At 52.2% G+C, this 22,350-nt stretch overlaps 1 protein-coding gene across 10 annotated transcripts in view; it reads left to right on the top strand.

Moving 5' to 3' along the window:
* Nucleotides 1–22,350, top strand: part of NCOR2 (nuclear receptor corepressor 2) — a 163,179-nt gene that overhangs the window by 31,295 nt on the left and 109,534 nt on the right. For all 10 annotated transcript variants that reach the window (XM_042828582.1, XM_042828584.1, XM_042828580.1 and 7 more), the window contains exon 2: nt 14,680–14,891. In XM_042828582.1, the coding sequence (XP_042684516.1) occupies nt 14,787–14,891 (105 nt within the window). In that variant the 5' untranslated portion in view covers nt 14,680–14,786. The remainder of the gene's footprint in view (nt 1–14,679; nt 14,892–22,350) is intronic.

The following is a 22,350-nucleotide window of genomic DNA, read 5'->3' as shown; positions in this document are numbered from 1 at the left end:
TCTTGATCCAGCAAGAGGAAGGCTGCCTGGGATTGCCAGCTCTCACATAGATGCTCGGATGAATTGTCTTTCCATCTCCTCTCCTCTTTGTGTTCCCCATCCAGTGTCTTTCAGTTCATACGTACGTGCCACGTGCTTCCTTGTTTTGCACGTGCAGGCAGTGCTTCCTGACGTCAGGATGGGCTCCTGGAGACGCAGCTTGGCCCATGCCGAGCTTTCTCCCTGCTAGCAGGGGCAGGTCTGCCGGGCTGGGTGTGCTCTGAAGGCTTTGGCTCATGGAGTGAAGGCTGGCTAACTCTTCCCCACAGCCGTGGCCATGTCTTTGGACTGGTTGCCAAAGGGTTTGCTTCTGTGCCATAGAATGACTTGGCAGGTGGGGAGAGGAGATCGACCAGAGCTGCTTCCACTAACTGTCAAGCTTTTGTATTTGTTTTTGTGATTATTTTCTTTTAATAATTTTATGAACTTTAGAGCGTGCGTGACTGAACAGTTTAATTAGCTGTGGGAACTGTTTGAAATAACTTCCTGGGGCTTTCTGCAATCCTTGCTGCCTTTCCGTGTTTTCAGAACAGCAGTTGCCATGGGCATCCTCTGCTTCCGAAACTGCACTCTGGTTTGTTAAGCTTTGGGTCTTCTCTTCTTCCTTCTGCCGCCCCAAGGTGTCTCTGGGGTGTGGAACTGCTGACAGGAGGAATACCAGCAGTGCCATTAAAGCTGTTTGGGCTTCATGGAAAAGTGAGGCTTGGCAGGGCCTGCCAGCACATGTTAGAAGCTGCTGACAGGTAATGTGCTGGAGACCAGCGTTGGAGTCCTGCTCCTGGTGCGGGGATGGGGACTCCAGTTGACTTTGCAAGGGTTGGCTGGTTCTTCTCCAGGTCCTCATGCTGGGACTCCTTGCTGTGGCCCAGTGTCTCTTCCAGAGCCTGGGTGCTGGGATTGCATGTGGTCCTGGCCCAAAGGGACCTGGAGAAACAGCGAGCTACCTTGCTTTGACGGTGCTAACCATAGCAAGGTTCTGCCTTGTGGTTCCATAGTGCTGTTAGCAGTGACCAGAATTGGCTTCCTGATACATTTTTCTTGTGCTTGTGGTGATTTTCTGTGGTCAGAGCTGCTTGTTTCTTGTTTTCTCCCTAGGCATGAATAGATTGTATCTGGAGCTGGCCTCTGTGTTATGGGGCCTGCTTTGTCCTGATGCATCCAACCTGCAGTTGGGTGCATCCTGGTCTTGCAGAAGGTCTAGAAACTGTACATGATGAGCATTTTCAATTAGTTTTATGTTGTTATAGGTCATGGATATTGGCAGAAGGCTCCTTTGGAGGAAAAAAACGTGTCCTGTAAAAGGTGCTGTTGGTCGTTTTCCTTAAATCCTTAGATTTAGGGTTTGAGAGGAAGAAATCATTAAATGATGTCTTAAAGCTGAATAAAGAAGTCAGTACTGAATGTTTTAATGTCTTACAGATGCAGTGGGCTTGCAGGATTTTATTTTAAATTTAACAATAGGAGTTGGAGTGGCTCCAGCGCTGTAAAGAATAGCCTCTTTAATTAGGGTCTGAGCGGAGCGGCGTGCGCTGGGCTGCCATTTTGAAGTTGAAGCAGGGTTTGCAGTTGTTCCCCATTTTGGATCACACATCTGAGTGCCTGGGATCGATGCGGGGATGCTCCCTGCCCAGAGCAGCAGGGCTGGGCTGTGGGAGGGCAGCAAGGTTTCTCCTGAGTTATTCCTTGTTAGCTCTGAGCTCACTTCTATCCCTTTCCTGCGGCCTGTTGCAGCTGCAGGCGTGTGTGTGGGATACGTCAGAGCCAGGAGGAAACATCGCCTTTGTTTTTCAGCTTCAGCTCAGCCCAGCACACAGCACAGCACCGTTCCCCCACGTGTGGCTTCCCTGGCACGGCAGCAGCACTCCGTGCATCCCGTTATTGGAGCAGTGACCGCTGCTGCTGGCCCTGGGGGTTTGTTGTGAGAACCGACTTCTGTGGGGGTTTGCCACATCCTGGTCTGTGCTGAGCTGGAAGAGGACTGCTTGACTTTTTGGTTTTTTTTTTTTTTTACTCCTTGAGATAGTTTCTGTGCAAACTGCTTTTCTTTGGCATAGGGAAATGCAGCTTTGTAGCAAGGAGTGAGCCTGCCAGACTTAGGTACTGAGGAACCTTTGTGGTCTGCATTATTGTGGTGCCGTATTTGTCCCTGTCAAATAATCAATGCAACCAAAGCTCTGAGCAATATTATCACCTTGGCGCATTAAAAAAAAGAAAAAGATAATTGTGCTCTCCAGTTGAACAAGATTTAGAAAGCTGTGTTGCTTTTTGTTTGCCTCCTGGTCTCTGGGTGCTGACGGCTCCCAAAGGCCATGCACTCAGCCCTCCCCATGGGAACACTGCAGGCTTTTTGGGCCTGCCTGTGCCATTGCCATCACCCCCAGCACCCCTGGGGCTTCCATGGCCATGCTGGGAGCACTGCAGCGCCGTTCTGAGCGCTCCCAAGTGAGCTCACTGTATTTTTGTGGTGGCCTTGGCTCTGCTATTTCTTAATTTTCTCTTTAATTTCTATTGTTTTCCTCACTTATTTGCTAACTTGCAAAATTCAGCACAGGATCACAGGATCTCCCAGCCCTGGGGTGAGCTGGGAGAGAGGTGCAGCGAGCAGCTTCTGCTCAGGTGGGTCTGTGCTGTCCACACAGTGGCTGCGGTCTGGGGCTGTTTTTGCAGGCAGACATTGCTGTGCCTCTGCCATAAGGCACAGGGAGGTTCTCCAGCACTTCCCACAGCTCCAGGAAGGTGGAGGAGCTCCTTGGGACGTGGGAAGCGCCGTGCTTCCCTGCAGCCCGCGAGCCTCAGCCCCGCTCCCATGAGACAGCACGGCACGCACCAGTGTTGTTTTGCTGTCTGGCTGCTCTCTCTCCAAACTCGCTGGATGCCTCGCGCGCAGCTCGCGCAGCAGCAGGAACGTACCTGCTGAGCTGCAGGAGCAGACGCAGCCCTCGCTCAGCCCGCGGCGCTGACTGCAGATGCTGTGCTGCAGTCCCTCCTGGCTGGGATTTCGGCGCGTGGTGAGAAGTCAACAAACCCATTAAATTGGAAACGTTGCCGATGTGTGAAAGCAGCGCCGTGGCCGGGGGGGGAGCGGCCCCTTCGCACCGCCCGCGTCCGCGCCGTGGGGAGGAGATGGTTAACGTGGGGCCGTCGGGCCGGGTTGGCCAGGAGATAGCTAATATTTTAGAGGGTTTCAGAGCAAAGCTATAAAAAGGCCTCGCAGTATTTCAGCTCCCCCATTGTCTGCTGGAAGCCAGCCAGCGTCACCATGGCTACGAGGAATTATTACTGGCTGCCAGAGCTGGAGGAAAAGCTCATACTTTTGGCTTCAAAACAGGAGGGGTGGACTTATGTAATCCACTGTGTTTATAGGCTGAGACTGGCAGGAGCATTGAGAAATAATTACAGGCTTTCCATTTCATTTCCAGCTCGGTTCTAAGGCTGTGTGGCCTCTCTTATTTATTTATTTTGCAGCCGCGACGCTGGCCGCGCAGGATGCGGGAGGGCTGCGGGATGCTGCCGGGTGAGTGCCCCGCACCGCTCTCCTTTCGGAGGCGTTCTGTCTGCGGCGGGCCGAAATAGGAAATAGGCCACGGCAGAAAGAAGTTCCTTTGAGAAACTGGGACTTGGCCCCGCGACACAGGAGCGCTGCTGGGGCTGGAGGCCGGGAGCAGCCTCTTGCTGGAGGGGATGTGCTGTGTGTCCCCGTGCCGTGCTGCTTCCTGTGCAGATCCTGTCCGTCACCGGTGGACAGCGTGTGGTTTTTTGGGAAGGTGGTGGGAGAGGGGGAAAGTTTTCATGTGTTTTCTTCTTTTCTTGCTTTCTCTCCTCTCAACCTACTGGTCTCACGCGTTGCCATGCTGGCTGGAGACAGATTTGTCAGCGCAATCAGAGCAGTTTTGCTGATGTTCGGTGCTCCGGAGAGGTGAATTGCAAAGTTAGCCTGTAATTAATGTGGGTTTGTTCGTCCCTGGAGCAGTCAGCAGACGACGCTGTAATTTGGGTTTGCCTGAAAAGCAGCGCACGGTGTGTTTTGACTTCGGTCAGGCCAGTGGGAGTTTGCAGCTGCTGTTTTTGTGCTGGCTGTTGCATAAAGGCAGTGATTGCTGGCAAACTGCTCACAGAACTCTCCCTGTGGGTGGGGGCAGTGGGGAGGTGCTCCTGGTGCTGGAGTCTCCTGCCCTGTCCTGTGGGGATTGCGGGGCCATGCTGGAGAGCTGCGGCTTGATGTGGGATGGTGGGGAGGTGTGGGCTGAGCTGTTCCTCGTGTCCTTCCACTCATGTCTCCTTCAGAATCACATTCCAACCGTGTCTTGTTAAATCCCACTGGCGCTGGGTGTAAAACTAGGAAGCCTGTTTGTGGAGGGCTATGGAAAAGAATGCTTTGATGCGCCACAAACTTGCTGTAGCAGTTAAAAAGCGTATCAAAGCTGTAGATTGCTGTGATTCTGGCATCTTCCTTCACTGCATGGGGGACCTGCTGCAGAGTTGTACTCTCAGCCCGTGCCTGCAGGGCTGACATTGCTATCGGAGTGCAGTGTGACAGTGGGACACCTCTGTGCAGCACCATACAGTGCTGTGCTGTTTGGGTGCAATCCCGGCCCGTGCTCCTGTGCTTGGCCCCAGCTTGAAACGCACAGAAGATGTAGGGCTGGTGTAGGTGAGGGTTTATCTGATGCATTCTACAGAGATAAATGGTGCTTCACGTGTTTCCTGTGGCTGCTGTGCATGTTCAGGATGGGCAGAAGCTCCGGAGTGTGGGGCAGCGCCGCGGGGCAATGAATGCCCCTTTCAGGAGCAGGCACAGCTCATGTTGGTGGGGATGCACGGTGCTGGACCAAATTATTCAATAACCTTAATACTATTTAACTCCTACTGCAGATACTGTTGGACTCGATTTGAGTTAATTTATTACTGCGAGGTTTTTGTGTGTTTTTTGGTTTTTTTTCTTCCTCCAGGCTTCGTGCCAGGATGAACTGCATGTTCTGTTCTTAACAGTTATGAGTAATGTATGCGTGAATCTGTAACATAAGTAATACGAGGATATAAAATGGGTGAGTGTGCAGAATTCATGTGTCCCATGTCTGCACACATGCTCTGTGTGTGTTCGGCATGGCGGAGCATCGCGCGCCCGGGCAGAGCTGTTGGACCGCCTGGAGCTGCGCTCAGCACAGGGCTGGCTGCGGGTTGTGGCTGCAGGGTGCAGCGCTCCGGGTGCTGCCTGGTCCAATGGGATTTCTTTATTGCATCTTTTTTATCCTGGTGAAATGAGCTTTCTCTGGTTAATTATTATTATTATTATTATTTTCTTAATTTGAAAAAATGAGAAGGTGGCACGTCGCCAGCTCCCCCGCCTTCCTCTTCCCAGCTCCGATGAGGTCATTGCCTCTTAAAGTTTGTGCCGTGCATTGTGAGCCATGGCAGGAGGGGCGAGAAGGCAGCCGGCGTCCCTGTGCCGTGCCAGCAGCCCTGGGGCACGGCTGGGCTGTAAGCAGCACCTGAGTGAGGGGCTCCGTGGACTGGGGACCGCTTGGGGTGCAGCTGCGAGCGGGGAGGAGCAGGGAGGAGCAGTGTGCGGGGCTCAGCACGGCCGGAGGTGGCTGGCACAGCTCTGGCACTGCTGGGCTGAACTCACTCTTGTGTCCATGTACTTTTCTTTGGGAATTTCCTCAGTGCTGTTTCTGAAGCAGGCTGCTCAGCAGGGTGTGAGAGTTCATGACCTCACCAAGGATCTCTGTGGGACCTTTGTGTCCCCGACCGAGCGGCTGCAGGGAAAAATTGTTTATTTTCTTGACACGGTGCAGAACTGCTTGCAAATTCCTGAGCTGTTGTTTTCTTCCCCACTGCCCTGAGTTCTTGGCTTGGTGGTATGAGCGCTGCAACCCATGGGGACTCCTTGGCTGCAGGTTTGGGGACCTGCTGCTCGGTGCTGGGCTGTGTGTGGAGCTGCTGTGTGGAGTAGGGACATGGATAATTCAGCATAGGTATGAAAGCACAGTTTTGTATATGCTGTATGAATGGCTCTTCTCTCAGAGCATATTTACTGTCTCACTTAGGCTGGTTTGCTGGTTTGTAATACAGTGCACAGCACGAGGATTCTGGGTGCACCTCTGGCTCTTACTGTTCTGCTGCTGCTCTTGGCAGTACAGTGGGCTGCATCAGTTCTGTGTGATCCCACTGGCTCTGCTGCTGCCCAGAAATCAAAGCTTTGCTGTGCCAGAAAGAGGAACAGCGGATGATGGGAGGTGTGCAGGGAGTTGAAAGAGTGAGAAGTAGAGCTGCTTTGGGAAGGCCTGGAAGGAAGGCCTGGGAGATGCTTTCATTAGCTGACACTGGGAAATAAAGCTGCTTTTAAAAGGCAAACAGTAGGTAGCTACCCTGAACATGACTGGGGCTGGAGCTGGGTGGCCTTTAGGTCCCTTCCAGCCCAAGCCATTCTGTGACCACAGCAGGGGCCCAGGTTGCGGGTGGCAGCTGTGGGCTCCATATACTGGCAGTGTGTAGCAGAGGTGCAGTGCTGCTCATCCACAGCAGAGTGCTGGTGGGAGGTAGCACAGGGGTCCAGCACACTACTGTGCTTCTAGGCAGGGAAAACATGTTCCATCACAGCTGCTCTGGAAGCCATATCAGCATCCCACTAATGGCAACCGCTGCTGCACCCCAGCACCATCCCTGTGCAGTTGCTCTTTGTCTCTGCGCTGCTGCTTTGCAGCCTGGTTGATTTTTTTTCCTGTCCACACAACACAATCGCTCCTTGTTAGCCTGCCGTGCTCTTTCCTCTTTCAAGGAAGGGAAGGAGCAGGAGAACCAGATCTGATAATTCCAGCGAGTGGAACTGTTCCCTTGAGCCCTTTAAGAAGAAATAAAAGGCTCTCCTTCTCTCCGCTTCTCTTTGAGCACGAGCACTTTACCCTCTTGGATTCCCTGCAGGCTCCTCACACTGCTAAAATTGAAACATCAAGATGTCTGAGGCAGCAGGAATTACCATCAGTGTTTTGACACCTGGAGGTACAATTTCTATTAGCTTTTATATGAAAACAACACCGGTTTTGCCAATGGAGTTCCCGTTAAATAATGCACGAAGACCCTGCTTCTGACAGTGGATATTTTTCTTTTGCCTTCTCAGTCTCTTGGGTAATGGCTTAATTTTTGTGACCGCTCAGGAAAAATACACACAGGCTCACAGAGAGCAGTAGGGTTGTGGGCACACACGTGCTGGACTCCCAGGCACAGTCAATTATCCTGTTTGCTAATTAACGTGGAGAAAGGAGGGAAGCAATTAAAGGTTGGTTGGTTGGATTATCGGTTTGGCGTGGAAGCAGGAGAATGCCCTCTTCCTGAGGTACCTGATGGTCATAAGGCTTCGCTCTGCGTGGTGTGGGGCGGAGATGAGCGCTGGGTCACCGGGAGCAGAACATGGGTGACTTTTCCTGGCCTTGATGGTGCTCAGCATCAAACATATGCTCAGTGCCCGCTCCTGGGGGAAGCGACGGGGAACAGAAGGGCACAGCGTGTGGATGTGACTGTCAGAGCTTAGAATCAAAGCGCGGTTTTGACATTTCTAACCTAATAAGCGGTGCTGCGTGTGTGCGCCTGCTTATTTTCCTTTTCACCGTGAGATGCTTTGACAGAGGAGTAAAGTCCCATTTTGACGTTTCTGTCATTTTAACCAGAGAGAGATTACAATAAATTGGATGAAGTGAAAATCTTCTTCAGATGTTTGTGGTTTGGGCTGATTTATGGATAGATGTCATTTGAACGTCATTCTGCATTTTTTAAGCATCTGCTTGATGGCTGCTGTACTGCTGCAAAGAGCAGCGGGGTGCCTGTGGGGCTTCTCCCCATCCAGTCTCCAGTGATGTCACTGACGAAGCAGTCGGCCGCTGTCTGCTGGGGCCATCAGGGTGCGATGCAGTCTGTGTGCATGCGAAACCAGGAGTCCTGCATCTCTGAACTGTGTTATTTGCATGTACCGCTCTTGATTTCCAGCACAGTTTTGGGAAACACTTCTGATCCAACCGCAAACCCACGAGGTTGGAGTCCAGGCATAGAGGCTTGTGGATTTCAGTTGTGGTCTCTGGAAGGTTATTTGCAAGTTCCGTATTGGTTTAAAGCTTTGTACCTATACTGTGAGCTCACAGGGTCGTGTTCTGCCAGCTTAACTCTGTGGGCCACTCCTGCTGGATGCCAGGTAGAGAACAGGAGCACAAAAATCCCTTCTCTTCTCATAAGGTGCCGGATGCCTTACGCTATGGCCGTGTCAGTTCTGAAGGTGCAGCCAGGAACCCGAGCACAGCCTGTCTCAGCTCCCTGCTGGGCCTCACCCAGCACCCAGTGGCACCCAGTCTGCCCTCACACCTCCTGTTGGCACTCTGCTGGGTCTGTTTGCTTTTTGCACCTGTGATCCCCACACCATAACTGATGGGGAGAGCGCACGGGCATGTGTTGCCCTCACATTGAAGAGATTCCGATTTCTGTGATTGTACTGGGAATTTGAAGTCCGGTTCTTAAAAACCTTCTGCATTAATTTCCATGATACGATTATTTGCAGAAGATCGCACTACTGTGGGAAGATAAATTTGTAATCCTGCTTAGCAGCTGATCTTATCCCCCCGGAGTGGCTGCGGTTGCATAAGGCACAGTGACCTGAACTCCACTTCTTAGGGCTGCGGATGGGAGATGCTGTTCCCTTCTCCCCATGGGGCCCACGGTGCAATCCCTGCTGCCCTGCAGCTCCCCCAGGCCTGGGGGCTGCCCGCGGCCCCAGCTGCTCCCACAGATGGGCTCTTTTCCTCTCTGCCATGGGTGAATCGGAGCTGTCTGTGATGGATCCTCACTGCGACAGGCTCTAAGTGGGAACTCTCGGGGGAAATTAGCCTGCAGCTTTTGGCTTTATTAAATATTCTCCAGCGCTGTCCCAAAGGACTGCTTCTTAGTGCTTGTCGGTGTTTCATTTGTATTTTGAACATCACCTGCAGGAAATGTGACCGTGAATAGCCTGTACTGACATGAAAGTCTACATATGAGTGGTGGACAGCTGGCAGACAGCACGCCGTGTTCTGCAGGGCTGAGTGCTGGGGTGTCCTGCAGCAGAGGAAGGACCCGGCCAGAGGTGCTGCAGGTGACTGAGAAGCTGGTAGCTGCCTTAGAGCTGCAGCCCACAGCAACTGATGGAGCCTTTTATTAGAACACCCATCTAATGATTGGTTGAGCACATATAAACTATTTGTAACTTTTAAATTGTGACCGGATGTATGGTAGCTCATAAAACAGAGCAAGGGTCTGAAATGCCTATTAGGTTGATGGAAACTGTATTTTCTACCCTTGTCTGTGTATTAGAAGCATTTTTTCCACGAGCTGTTCAGCTTTCCGTGTGCCTGAGCTGCACGGAGCTGGCCGTGGGGGTGAGCTGTGTAATGGGATATCTGAGCTGGAGGAAGAACCCGCTCCAGCTCAAGCAGTCCTGATTTGAAAGCACATTCGGCCAAAGCTGTGCAGATCTGCACAAGGAGAAATGAAAATTGCTCTGTCTGATGGATGCTGAGGTTGGGAGCTGCTGCCGAGGGATGCTCAAGTGGGCAAAGAGCAAAAGCTGCCAAGTGCAGCTGGTGGCTGCCCCTGGGGCTGCCCGTGCTCCTGGGATGCACTCGGGCTGCAGGAGGCAGGGTGGGTTTGCTTGTTTGATGTGATGAAGGAAGCGAAGGTTGATTTGCCTTTTCTGACTGCTTGAGTATTATTTTCTTGACTTTTTGCCTGCAGAGCATATAAGCCCGGCCTCAGAGTGAAGTCATGGGAGATGCTGATTAATTGTGAGGGGGGGGAAGCAGCAAATTCCCCGTTGGGTAAGAGTTTACCAGTGGAGCTGTGACCTTGTTAAAACATGTTAACTCAATAAAAGCCTGAGTGTTTAAAGACAAGTGACTTCTTCCTACCTCGAGGGGCATAATTAAGCCATTCCACACCCCTGAAAGCAGAGCTGTGGGAGGATGGAGGAGCTCCCATCCTGCACAGTAAGTCACAGCTTCCCATGAGGTCAGGTCAGCTCTGTGCGCAGCACCCATGGAGCTGGGCTTTTTTTTGCTAGCAATAATTGTTAATAACAAAGAGATCTCAGTTTAGTGATCATGAAACAGAGTGGGCTGATAGAATGTGCCCTGTGAGGTGGTGGAGCCCCTGTCCCTGGAGGTGTTTAAGGAAAGGGTAGGTGTGGAGCTGAGGGACGTGGCTCAGCAGCCTGGTGGGGATGGGTTGATGATGCTGATCCACACTGCCTGCCCTGCGAGCTGCTGCGTGTTGGTGCAAATGTTGAAAGTGTTCTGGTGCCTCTGCAGAGGCTTTGACCTTCTGTTCAGAAGCTGTTAATTAGCCAGAACAGGGAAGCAGAACGTGCCCAATTAATGGCTCCCACCTCAGCCCTGGCTCTGCCATGAACTTAACGAGCTGCTCCTTTCTCTGGGCCATGGCAGCCGGAACTTGGTTTTGAGGGGAGGAATGAAAGCAGCAGATGTGTGCAGGAGCAAACGGTCGTTCCAGCCTCACCAACGTGAGGATTGACTCATGGCCCTGTAATCACCTCAGGATGTTAGGAGCGCCCCGTGCAGGGTTCAGAACTGGCCTGAGCTGTTGGGTTGGCATGAGGATGATGTGGGATGTGCTGGGTGAGGGTTGGTCTGGGAGCCCCTGTGGTTCTGTCATTTACTGATTCATGGCACAGCCGCGCGGCATCGTCGTACAGTTCTGAGTACCTTGGTTTACAGGTCATTTAATTTATTTGCAGGCTTTGTTTCAGTTCCCCAGGGTAATTTTGCTCCTTTGCACATCTTCCTATGGCAGCATTAAATAGTGCAGTTTGTCACAACAGTTCAGCTTTTATGCTGGCAGCCAGAGCTCTTCAAAGATGCTCGTGTGAAGTCGAGACTCCTGAATCATTAGAGGATCATGAAAGAAAAAGAATAATTTAGAACACGGAGATGTTTTGTCATCTTTGAAATTGGGAACGTGTGAAAGGAGAAAATGTTTAGCAGCGCGATCCGCCTCAAAGAACTTATCTTAGGGAATCCAGAAAATGAATTTCCCCTCTTTATGCAGGATGTAAATAATCAAAAGTGTCACTCCTGAGCCGAGTAATTTGTTCAACAAAAGGATGTGGAGGAGATGACTGAACGCTCACGGCGCGCCCCAGACATCAGAGGACCCATCTTGGCAGCGGTAGAAGCAAAGTGTTTGAAACCCAAATGAGCAGTGTGTGCTGTGCCATAAATGCAGAAGGTTTGCAGGTGCTCCGCGCTCCCCCCGCGCCGCAGCCTGGGCTCTGTGTGTTGTTACAGCACGGCTGTTAATGTGCTGTTTAGTGTACTTGGGAGCATGGCTGAAGTAGTCATCGTTATCGCACGATGGTGAGGAACTGCTTTTTTTTTTGTCCCCTCTTGATTTTAAGTTGTGTGTGTCTGTGAAGCTGCAACCTGCAGCATGGACCTGCTGTGCTGTGAGCACTTGTTGCTGGGGGCAGCAGAGCTGTGTCCATCCTGCTGTGCTGCTGTGCTGCTGTGCTGTGTTACCCTACGCTTCCCTCCTTGCAGGCCGCTCAGCCTTTACTACTGCCTTCCTCCCTCTCCTCCTCCAGCCCCATTTCCCATTCAGCTCCCAGTGCCCCAGTGGTTGTGTTTGTTTGGTTTGCTCTTTTTTTTTTGTTTTAGTTTCCTCTTCGGGCATTTCCATTCGTCTTTGCGGATCATCTTCAACAAAGGCCTCACGTGGTCTGTTTGTTTTCTATTTCCAGCCTACGCTTAAAAATAACTCCTTTGTTTCATGAATGGCTTGTGCCTGGATCCAGATCCCCCTTTCTCTGGGGGTTTCTTTCTCCTCGCTGTCGGCTGTCAGGACCTTTCCTGAGAGCATCCCATCAGGGCAGCTTGCCCAGCCCTGCCCTGCAGAGCCGTGAGCCCTGTGTATCAGCTCCACTTGTGAAAACTGGCAGAGGGCAGCTCAGGGCAGAGCTGAACGCCGTCCCAGGCCCAAAATAGCTTGGAAAGATTGGGAACACAAGTCCTGAATCCTGCTTTATGGCTCTTGGTGCCAGCAGGGGCAGAATGGAGTCCCCTGGTGCTGGGGTTGGTGCTGGGGCTGCCGTTCCCACTGCGGCTCCCAGCAAGGAAGACCTGTTGTGTTGTGCCCACAGCTGCAAAGACAGGAGAGAGGTGGTTTGCTGTGAGCAGCCCGACCTGCAGCAACTGCGGGAAGGATCCGGGAGCAGGGCAGTGCTGGGCCCTTGCGCTCCCTGAGCAGCCAGCCCTGCGTGTTGTGCTTCTCCAAAGGCAGCGCATCCCGTGCAGGTAAAGGCTTTGAGCCCAGGGCTGGAGTAACCTCTCATCCACACCGTGCAGCTCAGGATGTGCCTGATCTTTCCTGTTGACCCTGTGCTGCTATTTTAATTTAGAGCCTCTGTACCCTGCTGCGATTGAATGCTACTGTGGATTTCTGGGCTGCAGACGCCGACGTTGTTTGCTTTGTTATTCTGAATAGAGCCTTAAATATATGGCAGGCGGCCGGCTCGCCTATTGAAAGGACTTAACAGATACAGTACATACAAATATTTGTGTCCAATGTCAGCTGTCGTCCAAGAAAATTTCATGCACGTGTGGGTAAGACAAACCCATTATCATTGCGGGCTGGTGTGTTTCTTAGGAACGTCCTTCAAATCGTTTTCATTACATCTTAATGATTTTCTGCTTCTGCCCATTCTTTAAAGAACTCGTGGGTAAGCTTCTGAGTGCTGTGCCCATGCCTGGGCTGGGGATGCTTGTGTGGGTGCAGCCTTGTGATGGGGCTTTGTGCCATCATGTTGTGGGCTGCGTTCTAACGTCTTCTGCAGGCCATCCGTGATCCGTAGACCACAAGTTGAGTAACATTAATTTGGGTTAAGAAATAGAACATTCTGTTAAGCTTATTTCAGCGTGTCTTTTTTTTTTTTTTTTTTTAATGTTTTAAATTCAAGAAGTCTGCTCTGACTGGGACCCTTACAGCTTCTGTAAGGATGGGTAAGTGGGTACTTTCTGTGAGCTGGCAGTGCCTTGCCCTCACCTTCAGGCAGGGGAATCGAGGCAGTCCTTGACCCTTGTTACACTGTGTGTGAGCCAAGGATCAGGCCCAGGAATCCTGCCTTGCTTTGGAGCGGGTTCTTGGGATGTTCCTTGGCAGGGAAAGGCACAGAGGTGTTGGGTATGGATCTGGGAATCTCCTTGCTGGATGGAAGCAGAAATGAGCTTGGAAACCCCCCCCCCTCAGTTTCCGCAGCTCTTCGTTGCCATCCTGGGGCAGGTTTGCCAGCAACCTCTTGCTTTCTCCTGTTTCTAATTAGATTGTAAATCTCATACCTAGCACTGTAATGGCTAATGCAGGTCTGTGGATAAAACATTCCCTGATCAAGACTCCAACCAGGGGGGAGAAATACTTTTCCGGTGAGACAATGTCTGTTCCTCATCAAAATCAGTTGAGAAAAGTAGTAACCAACCAGTCCAGATTTAAAGAGCCTGGCTGTGCTATTTCTGTTTTATTTCCTATTAATCTGTTCCTATTGTTTGCATTCCTCTCCTTCAAACAATTAGTTAACAATGCGTCCCCAGCGCAGGAGCGCTCCTGGAGCGGCCGCATGCCAAGGTCCTGGTGTGCCCCGTGCCCACAGACACCAACGTGCCCAGGGGATGAGCGCAGTGGCACCAGCAGGGCTGTGCTGGGCTGGGCTGGGCTCCTTCAGTGGCAGCATTGAGATACCTCTGCATTTCTGCCCTCTGTAGCCTTGATGGATGTATTGGTGTATTTTCAAGCTTGGCCCCTCTGTCAGTGATCTCCTTTGCTGCGTGTCGCCGCCGGAGCCGTTGCTGTGTTTTGTGGTTTGGTTTCTGGCTGTGTGGACGTGGGTGAACCAGCAAGGTGCCTGCCCGGCACAGATAGCGAGCGCTCCATCAGTGTGGGCTGATTTGTGGTCTTGCAGGGAAAGAAACTCTTCCTCTTTTTTTCCTCTTCTCACCCATTGTTGGTTTTTGCACATGCCAACTGCTGCTTCGGTTGAACTGTGCTGGCTTGGGCTCGCTGCTCTCCCTGTGGAGCAGAGCTGGGCAGCTTGCAGCCCCGTTGGCTCCCTGCAGCTCCCTCTGGGCCAAGGGGAGTTCTCCCACTAGTTTCCCAACCGTGCTGCAGCTGCAGAAGGAATTGCAACACACGATAAGCCACCGCGTGTGTGGGCGACCAGTTTGTGAAAATACCCTCTGGGCTGTGATGTCTTCTGTGGCACTGGCTCTAATCAGAAGGGCCGATTCAGTATTGATGTGGCACCAGAGCTGTGTGACACACTTCAGTCCTGAGCCGTGGGCAGCGCGGTGCCTGGCTCCTGCTGACAGAGGCTCCTGCCTCATGTGGGTGCAGGAATTGCTGGGGTTGGAAGGAGGGCACCGTGTTATGGGCGCGTGGAGGTGCGAGCAGCACGGGGTGCTGGAGGAGGAACCTTGGGGTGCAGTGTAGGGGGAGCGTGCAGGAAGCAGGGCTGGTGGAGAACCGTGAGAGCGGTCAGGTTTTGGGGATCGTCTAAGCCTCAGTGTTGGCTGTCTTGTGGTCGACTGAGTTTTAATCTACCGCTTTACTCTTTGCTTGCAGTTGTTGCACGACGAGGAAAGCACACTCATGATGAAGAGGAGCTCTTGGCTCTCCTAATCTTCTGTTGGTGATTTGGAAGCAGCCACCGCCACGTCTGCTCTTTCGACATGTCTGGATCTACTCAGCCCGTGGCACAGACCTGGCGTGCCACCGAGCCGCGCTACCCCCCGCACGCCATGTCCTACCCGGTGCAGATCGCCCGGCCGCACGCGGTAAGACAGGAGCTGCCTCCCCGTGCTGCCCTTGGTGCTGGGCAGCAGTTCCTCTGTGCTGGTCTCAGATGCGGCAGTTAAACAGAAATGCCCGTGATGTGGGATTTCACCTTTCTTTTCCCCTGTGTCTTCTGCTTAGTGCTTTCAGCTCTTCCCTTTGTATCCCTTCCTGCGGTGCTGTCCTTGCGCACCGGCTCACCACCTATGAGTGCTGAGGACTGTTGGTCCTCTGGAGAGCACAGCTGGTTTGGTGGAGAGAGGGGAATGTGGTTCAGCCCCACTGGGAACCAGAGCACAGTGTGGTGATGTCCTCAAGGCAGGGGTGAACCTGCTGCTGCTTTGGGTCAGGAGAGCAGCCCTGCTCTGTGTGGTAGTACTGTGAGGCAAGGAGGAACTCTGCTGATTTTCTTAACATTTTGCCTTTTCTCATGCTTTTCCCCTCCCTCCTTTTTGATGTGTAGTCTTGTCTCCTGTAGGACTAAGCCATGCATTGAGATGAGGGCTGGCTGTGTTTTGCTGAATGTACTGGGTTAACTCACCCAGATCCAGCCTCTCTCCCTGCGCCCTGTCACTCACATCCCTGCTTGCTCATCTTGGATGTTTGACTGCTTTAGGTTTAAGCTCTTAACGGAAAAAAAACCTCTCCTTAGTGGAACAGCTTTAGTCAGCTCAGGCTGCTTAAATGAATCTTATTAGGTGCTGGAGTGTGGTGTGCCCTCTCCTTGGTGAGCTGCAGCACGGTGACCGCAGCCGGTACGGTGCATGTAATAGGAGTTAGCGAGGTGACCTTGTCTCAGGGTTACTTTGCTGATGGTGAAGGCTATTGAACTGTGAAACTCCTGCCGTGATGAATTTAGGGTTTGACTTGAAAGCCTGGAAATGCAAGAAATGTCAACGAAGAGGTGAAATTTCCCTGTCTGCCCTCTTTGTTGGGCTTCAGCAGAGCGGCATGTAGAGCAGAGCTGGAGTTTGGAATGGCTTTGAAATAGGAACATACAGAGGGTGCAGGACGAGCTTTTGGCTGAGTTAACTGGCTCGTCTAGATTGCTTGGGGTCTGCCTGCTTCAGCACAAAGAGGCTTTTCATGCAGGCTATGAGACAGGCTGACCTGGTTTGATCTAGAGGAGTTTTGCTTCCACTGGTATGAGCGTGTTTATTTGGGCGGTGGGTGGAATGAGAACGTTTGTCTCAACAAGAAAATCCCTGTTCTGTTTTTATCAGAAATTTGAGCAGGAGGATGTGACCAGGTGAGCAAGGTCTGCTGTTGTTGTAAAGCCTTGACTGAAAAACAACTCCCTAAACCTCAAAGCTCAGGTTGGAGGGGGATTTTAGAAGAGGGCAGGTGGCTTCTGGTTTTGGGATTGAATCCTCATCCCTTGCCAACCCACAGCTCTCCCTTAGTGTCACGTCAGCAGAATGACCCGAATGGGGCAATTGTTTGCAAGGGAGGCTGAGCTCTGGGTTTCGGCAACCTGTCCTGCTCTCTGGCTGGAGTGAATGCTGTTTTTATTCTATCCTATTAATGTTGGAAGAAGTTGCTGGCTTTTGCTTCTAGCAGCTATTTTTACTGCCATGTGTAATCTTCCGAAGTTACGCGATACCCTGTAGGTGTCTGGGTGCAGGAAAGCTTGAGGTTTTCAGCTGGAAGGCCAAGCAGATCCTCTTGCCTCTGGGTGGAAGCGTGCCAGCCCCATGCACCCTGAGCACACCTTGCTGTACTGGGGGCAGGCAGCCCCGTGCCTTGCTGGGAGCTGGCCGGGCTGTGGCTTTGAGGATGGGGCTGCTCTCTGGTGGGGTTACTTGGGAGAGCTCCGTTGCTTTGAAGCTGCTGTGCTGCTTTACCATCGAAGCCAGTGGTATTTGCTTGCATGTCTTGGCCAGGTCGGTTTTGTCATGGGGTGTGTTTGCACAGTGGGAGCTTGTTTGGAAGAAAGTAAGAAAGGCCAAAACCAACCCAGCGCTGGCGTGCCTCGCATCTCATTAGGTCTCAGTGCTGGGTTGCTGCATTCCACGACATCCTTTCATGCGAGCTGGGAACTTGTTGGCCCTGGGTTCCTTCCCCAGCCGCGGAAGCGGCCCGGTGACCTCCTGGGCACGTGGGGCTGAGCACAGCGGGGCTGCGAATGCCATGAGAACAGAAATAAATAATTGCAGTCCAACTGTGACGGGTGCACCCAGGGAGACGTGGTGCAGCAGAATACTGAGCTCCGAAATGAGCCGTGACATTATTTTAGGCTTGGAGACACTTTATGAAAAGTGATTTAAAGGATTTCAGCTGTTGGATTTCACAGATGAGGCAAGCGGGATTGGGCGTTGTGAAGGGGCATTAGGCGGGGGAAGCAGGCTGGGTGTTTTTCTGCTCGCTGCTCACCAAACCTGAGGGAATATCCAACAAAATGGATGAAAAAAGAGGCGTTTCAAACAAACTCACAGAAATGCACTTGGTGTGTATGGGTACCGGCGCCCAGCAGCGAGAGCCAGGAGCTGCTGCTTAGCCAGGGGCTGCTGGAGGAGATCCAGCACAGGGTGAGCAGGGCTTTGTGTGCTGCTGTGGCCTGCAGGTGCCAGCTGTGGGGAGCGCTGCTCCCGCTGCCCTGCTTCTCTGCCTCTTCCTTTCTGGTTTGGTGCCAGCTGCTGCTCAGGAGGCAGACCAAGTGTGGGATCTTATGACCTGAGATTTAATTCCAACGTATTAAAAAATTGCTTACAAAGCAACTTTGCCAAGTGTGCATGCTCTCAAACAGAAGTTTAGATAGAAAGATTCTGTTAAAAATCACCAATGAACAGTTTTGTTTTGTTTTGTTTTGTTTTTCCTGAAGAGGATTATAGCGTTGTTAGCCAAAACTGCAGGTGAAACATGTTAGTTTTCTGTATTAATTAGCTGCAGTGTTGGGATGTTCAGCTGATTCTATCATGTTCTGCTTGGGAACAGAAGAATTGTTTGAATGCTTTGTGACCTTTAGCTAAAGGTGAAAAAACACATTACTTACGCTGTTAACCTTCTAATGTGTCCGAAGTTCATGCTCTCTCAAAGCAAACCTTGGCATGATGGATATTCCTTTTCAGGCAACCTGCAGATATTTTCTGTAAACAGATCGATGTCCCTGCATGGCCACGTCCCCTGGAGCCCCTCTGTGGTCACTGTTCCCTGGGGCAGCACGGTGCCCCTGGTTCCTCGCTGGGTGCCCGGTCCCTTGCTGTGCTGCTGTCTGGGTGCATGCTGCCATTGCCAGGAGCTGGCTGTCCCCAACCCAGAGCAGCCTCTGTTTTGGACGTGCTCGTAGTATTTTGTTACTTACTGGAGGTATTAATCAGGGTTGGAGAACAGTTGGGGTGTATGCATGTGCTCCATTGGCATTTGAGTTGTGGTGGTGTGGCATCCCCTTCCAACAAAGCCCTGTTCCCCACCCAGCAGGATGGAAACATGAGCTTCCCTGCTTAACCCCTGAGCTCCAGCTTCCACAGGCCTTTGTGCTTTCTGCCCGGCCTCCCCTCCTGTCTGGGAGCAGCTCTCGGTAAGCCGCTGTAGTTCCTCTGCTGACACCTTGCAAAGCATCTCCTGTGCCGGAGTGATTGCTCACTTCTTGGCCAGGCGCTTTCTCGTCCATCTGAACCAGAGGCACGAGGTTGGTGCAGACTGGTGTGCTGATGCCTTGGCCAGGTACTGCAGCGTGGCCTTTCCTGCCTGAGCTCCTCCCAGCAGCTGCGGCACAGCAGGCTGTTGTGCACGGAGCTGCATGTCTCTGGGATGGCAGGAGCTGGCGTGTGTCCACAAGGCAGGGAGTGGCAGCACGATGGTGGGTAAGCACAGGGAGGGCATTACAAGTCTCTGCTGCTGTGGTGGGCTTTTTTTTTCTTTTTTTTTTTTCTTTTTTTTTCTCCAGAATGATTATTCACACTTTTATCTCCAGCAAGCAAAATGCCAGTCTGTGTTGGTGCTCTAGGAACTTGCAGAACGGAAGGGTTTATGGTGCCAAATGCTAAAATCCCCCAGCCTGCAAAGAGCCTCCTCCAACCATCTCCAGGAGTGAGAAAAAGCTGCCTGCTCCCAGCTGTGCAGCCGGGCAGGGGCATCGCTGCCAGCTCTGCAGCCCACAGCCTCCAGCAAACAGCCCAGGGAAAGGCTTGAGCAGCAAAAACCTCCCTTGGAACTTACCCACTATGATCAGTTCTGCCGTAAGAACACAGAATAATTCCTCCTGAATTAACCTGAGATTTGCAGTGCAGTATTGCATGAGGTTGGTCTGGCTGAGTGGTGGTTTTGGGAGAATTGGCTTTGTGATTTAGGATCAGGAGGGATGCAAGTGAAGGAACAGAACACCTAATTCCCTGCCCCGGGGTCTGTCTCTCTGTGCCAGGAACAAGGAGCTGGCTTACAGTAGCTGCTGTGAGCAGGGCTCATTTTCCCTAGGAAAATTCTCACTTACACAAAACAACTTTTTTTCTTCAAGTACAGTTTTATGGCAGTTTCCTAATCTACTTCTTGGACATGAGTTGATGTAGAGGATACTTTGCTTTTCGTTGATTTCAGAGTTGTAAATCCACAGGGGAAGAAAAAATTTGCTGCATATGTGGTTTGGCAAAGGTAGATCTCCAGAAATGCTGCTTTTGGAGACATAAAGCACTGCCAGCCTGACTCTGTCCATGTTGCTCCACCAAGCCCTGTGGTGGAAATGCCTTTTGCAGGACTGGGGGATCTGCTCCTTGTCATTTACACACAACTGTGAGTGGGTCAGGTCCCTTAACGTGACGAATTTGTTGTGCAGTTGTAAGGAAGTGTAGTTGGGAGCTGAATGGGGGATGTGGGAAGGCAGCAGGTCGGTGATGTGTGGTGGGGGACTGCTGTGGGAGAGAAGTGATGATGAGCAAAGTGACCTGACGCTTTCAGTGTGGATCATAGAATTGCTTGGGTTGGATGTTTGGGGTTTGGCACGTTGCTCACCCCACAGCAAGGCTCGTGGCTGAGAATGGCTGCAGGAAGCAGAGTGCCCAGCATGGGGATGGGGGGAAGGGCTCAGTGCTGGCTCAGCGGTGCCGGGACGTGACTGGGGCAAAAGAAGAAGCCAAAAGTCTTGTGATGGAGAGAAATTCAAATGCAGCCCTGCGATGAATGTGCTGCTGTTCTGCGTGCGGCCCTGGCTGCGGGGGCAGGCTGGCTGCTGGCCTGGCACCAGGCTCCGGTCAGATGACTGGGAAGCCAGGGGAGCTGGGGGCTGCCCCCAGCACGCCGTCACTTCTTGTCCGTGAATGGCACATTCAGTTGGGACAGGCACACATCGCTGACAGCCCTGGTGTGTGCAGAGGGAGGGGGAGAAGGCGTCAGGCAGGATGCATTGCTGAGCAGCTGCTACAGACGCTGATGGTGCCGGCAGCAGCACGGCCTCTGTGCGGGGACGGCAGCAGCGATCGATGCCTTCCAGGAAGGGGCCACGCGCACTGTGGTCACCTCCTAAAACAAAAGGCCGACTCAGCAGCCCTGCGAGGTGGATGGCAAAGAGGCTGTGTCAGAACAATGAGGGCGTTTGTCTTTTCAGCGCATGTTGCATCCCCGTAGGCAAGATAAAAATGCGTGCATTCAGCCAGGTTTTTATGACCGACCTTATCTCCAACAGTATAGCTAATTGTGAAGCAGTTGGTATTTGTTTTTATTTTTTTTGAATCTGCAATGAGCTTGACCCAGGCTTTTGGGAAGGATGTGGGGCAGACAGCAAAGTGCCTGGGGACAGCCTGCTTTGATCAGTAAGAGCGATGATGCTCTGTAAGGTTTTCTCTTGCTTCCTGGGTGGATGCTGCTCCTTTGTGCTGGGGCTCTGTCCCCATGCAGCTTCCTCCCAAACCTCCTCCTACCTCAGCCGGCTTTGGGCAAGAATTTTCTTCAGGCAATGGCTCAAAAGTGCATTTCTCGGTCTGATGAGCAACTGCTGCCAGCACCAAGGGGTATCCAGGCACCAGAGAGCTTTTCCTTTTATTGCTAAAATAGGTCACGCTCATTGCTGGCAGACTGAGATTTAAAGCAACTTTTATTTTTTTCTTTTTTTTTCTGGCTAACTTCAAGGTGTACAGAGTGGGGTGGAGATGGCTCTCATTCATTGGGGAGGTGCTGGAGGATGGGTATTAGGAAATGGAACTGGCTGCCCTGGGGCAGTGGGCAAAACACAGAGCTGCTGGAGCTCCAGGGGTGTCTGGACCATGCTTTTGGACCATGCTTTCAGACGTGGAGCTTGGGTGGTTCTACTGTGGAGCCAGGAGTTGGACCCGATGGTCCTTGTGGGTCTCTTCTGATCTGGGACGTTCTGTCACTCTGTGAGCAGCCGGCCCAGCTGGCAGATGGCATGGTGGACCTGTGCTGCTCCTGCTGGGTGTCAGTGCAAAAGGAGAGTGGTGGTTTTAAGTGAATTGGTCTTATTTTGCACTGAAAGTCAGTGGGGAGCTCCTAGTTACTTTCTCAAGTGGAGATGTGGTGAGCAGCAGGGCCAGGCCTCGTGCAGGCAGCTCGAGCTGTGCTGCAGTGCTCGCCTGGCTGTGCTGGACATCCTGTGGGCTCATTCCAGCTAAAAGCCCTGAGTGTTTACACTTGTTCTTCTGCTGGTAAGAGGAAGAGAGGAGCAGCAGCTGGCTTATTTTACTGCAAGAGCAGCTCCAGGCTTCTCTCCTGCAGGCTCCTCTTCCTGGGGCCCGATGGGGATGGATGGAGCAGGCAGTGGTACCGTGGCTGCACTCAGTGGGGCTGCAGCACTGCCTGCCCAGTCCTCGTGCTGCAGCAGAGCCCAGCTTTGCTCCCAGCCTCCATGCGCTCTCCTGGCTCAGCTCAGGCAGCTGTGAGTGGGGGAAGAGCAAAGTATGCTGGTGAGTGCACGCTTTCAAAACAGAAAGTGAGAGAGGCAGGCGGCCTGTGAGCTGTGCACAGCCATTGGTTTGGCGCCTGGGTTATCCTGAGGTCAGAGGGCACAGGGAGGAATTTGCTGGAGATGCTGCAGTAGGTAAGGCAGCTCACTGAGAGCTCTCACAAAGCAGCTTTCTTTTTTCGTGAGGCTTTCTGTATTTCTGTACCACTGAAAGCTTTTCTGCAGCGCTGCGTTCGGTCTCCTGGCTTTAGAGAGTTTGATTACTGTATTTAAATGAGCCCAATAGAGCTGGGTTATGTGGGGTGATAGAATCTATCGGGGGAGGAGAGAGACGGCGCTCTGAGCGCTGTGGCATTGAGGAAGAACGCAGAGAGTCCTTGAGACTGAGTGCACTCCAGTCCCTGCCCAGCAGCCCCAGGCAGGGGAGGTGCAGCACATCACACTTCCCACTTGCAGTGCAGGACGGCTTGCTGGGAGCCTGCTGGGGCACCTTCTCTGTCTGCCGCATGAAGAAGTGTATTTTAATGAGGCCGCTTTTGGCTTGTTAGCATTTTATTTATCTAAACGTTGGCCTTGTGCTGTATTGCTCTGTCGTGGTGATTTATGGCACCATA

This window comes from Centrocercus urophasianus, unplaced genomic scaffold (assembly GCF_019232065.1).
Source record: "Centrocercus urophasianus isolate 14NV4802_14NV808 unplaced genomic scaffold, USGS_Curo_1.0 seq_30, whole genome shotgun sequence".
Taxonomy (NCBI): Eukaryota; Metazoa; Chordata; class Aves; order Galliformes; family Phasianidae; genus Centrocercus; species Centrocercus urophasianus.
The sequence above is the reverse complement of the archived record's forward strand: the minus strand, read 5'-3'. Positions and strand labels throughout refer to the sequence as shown.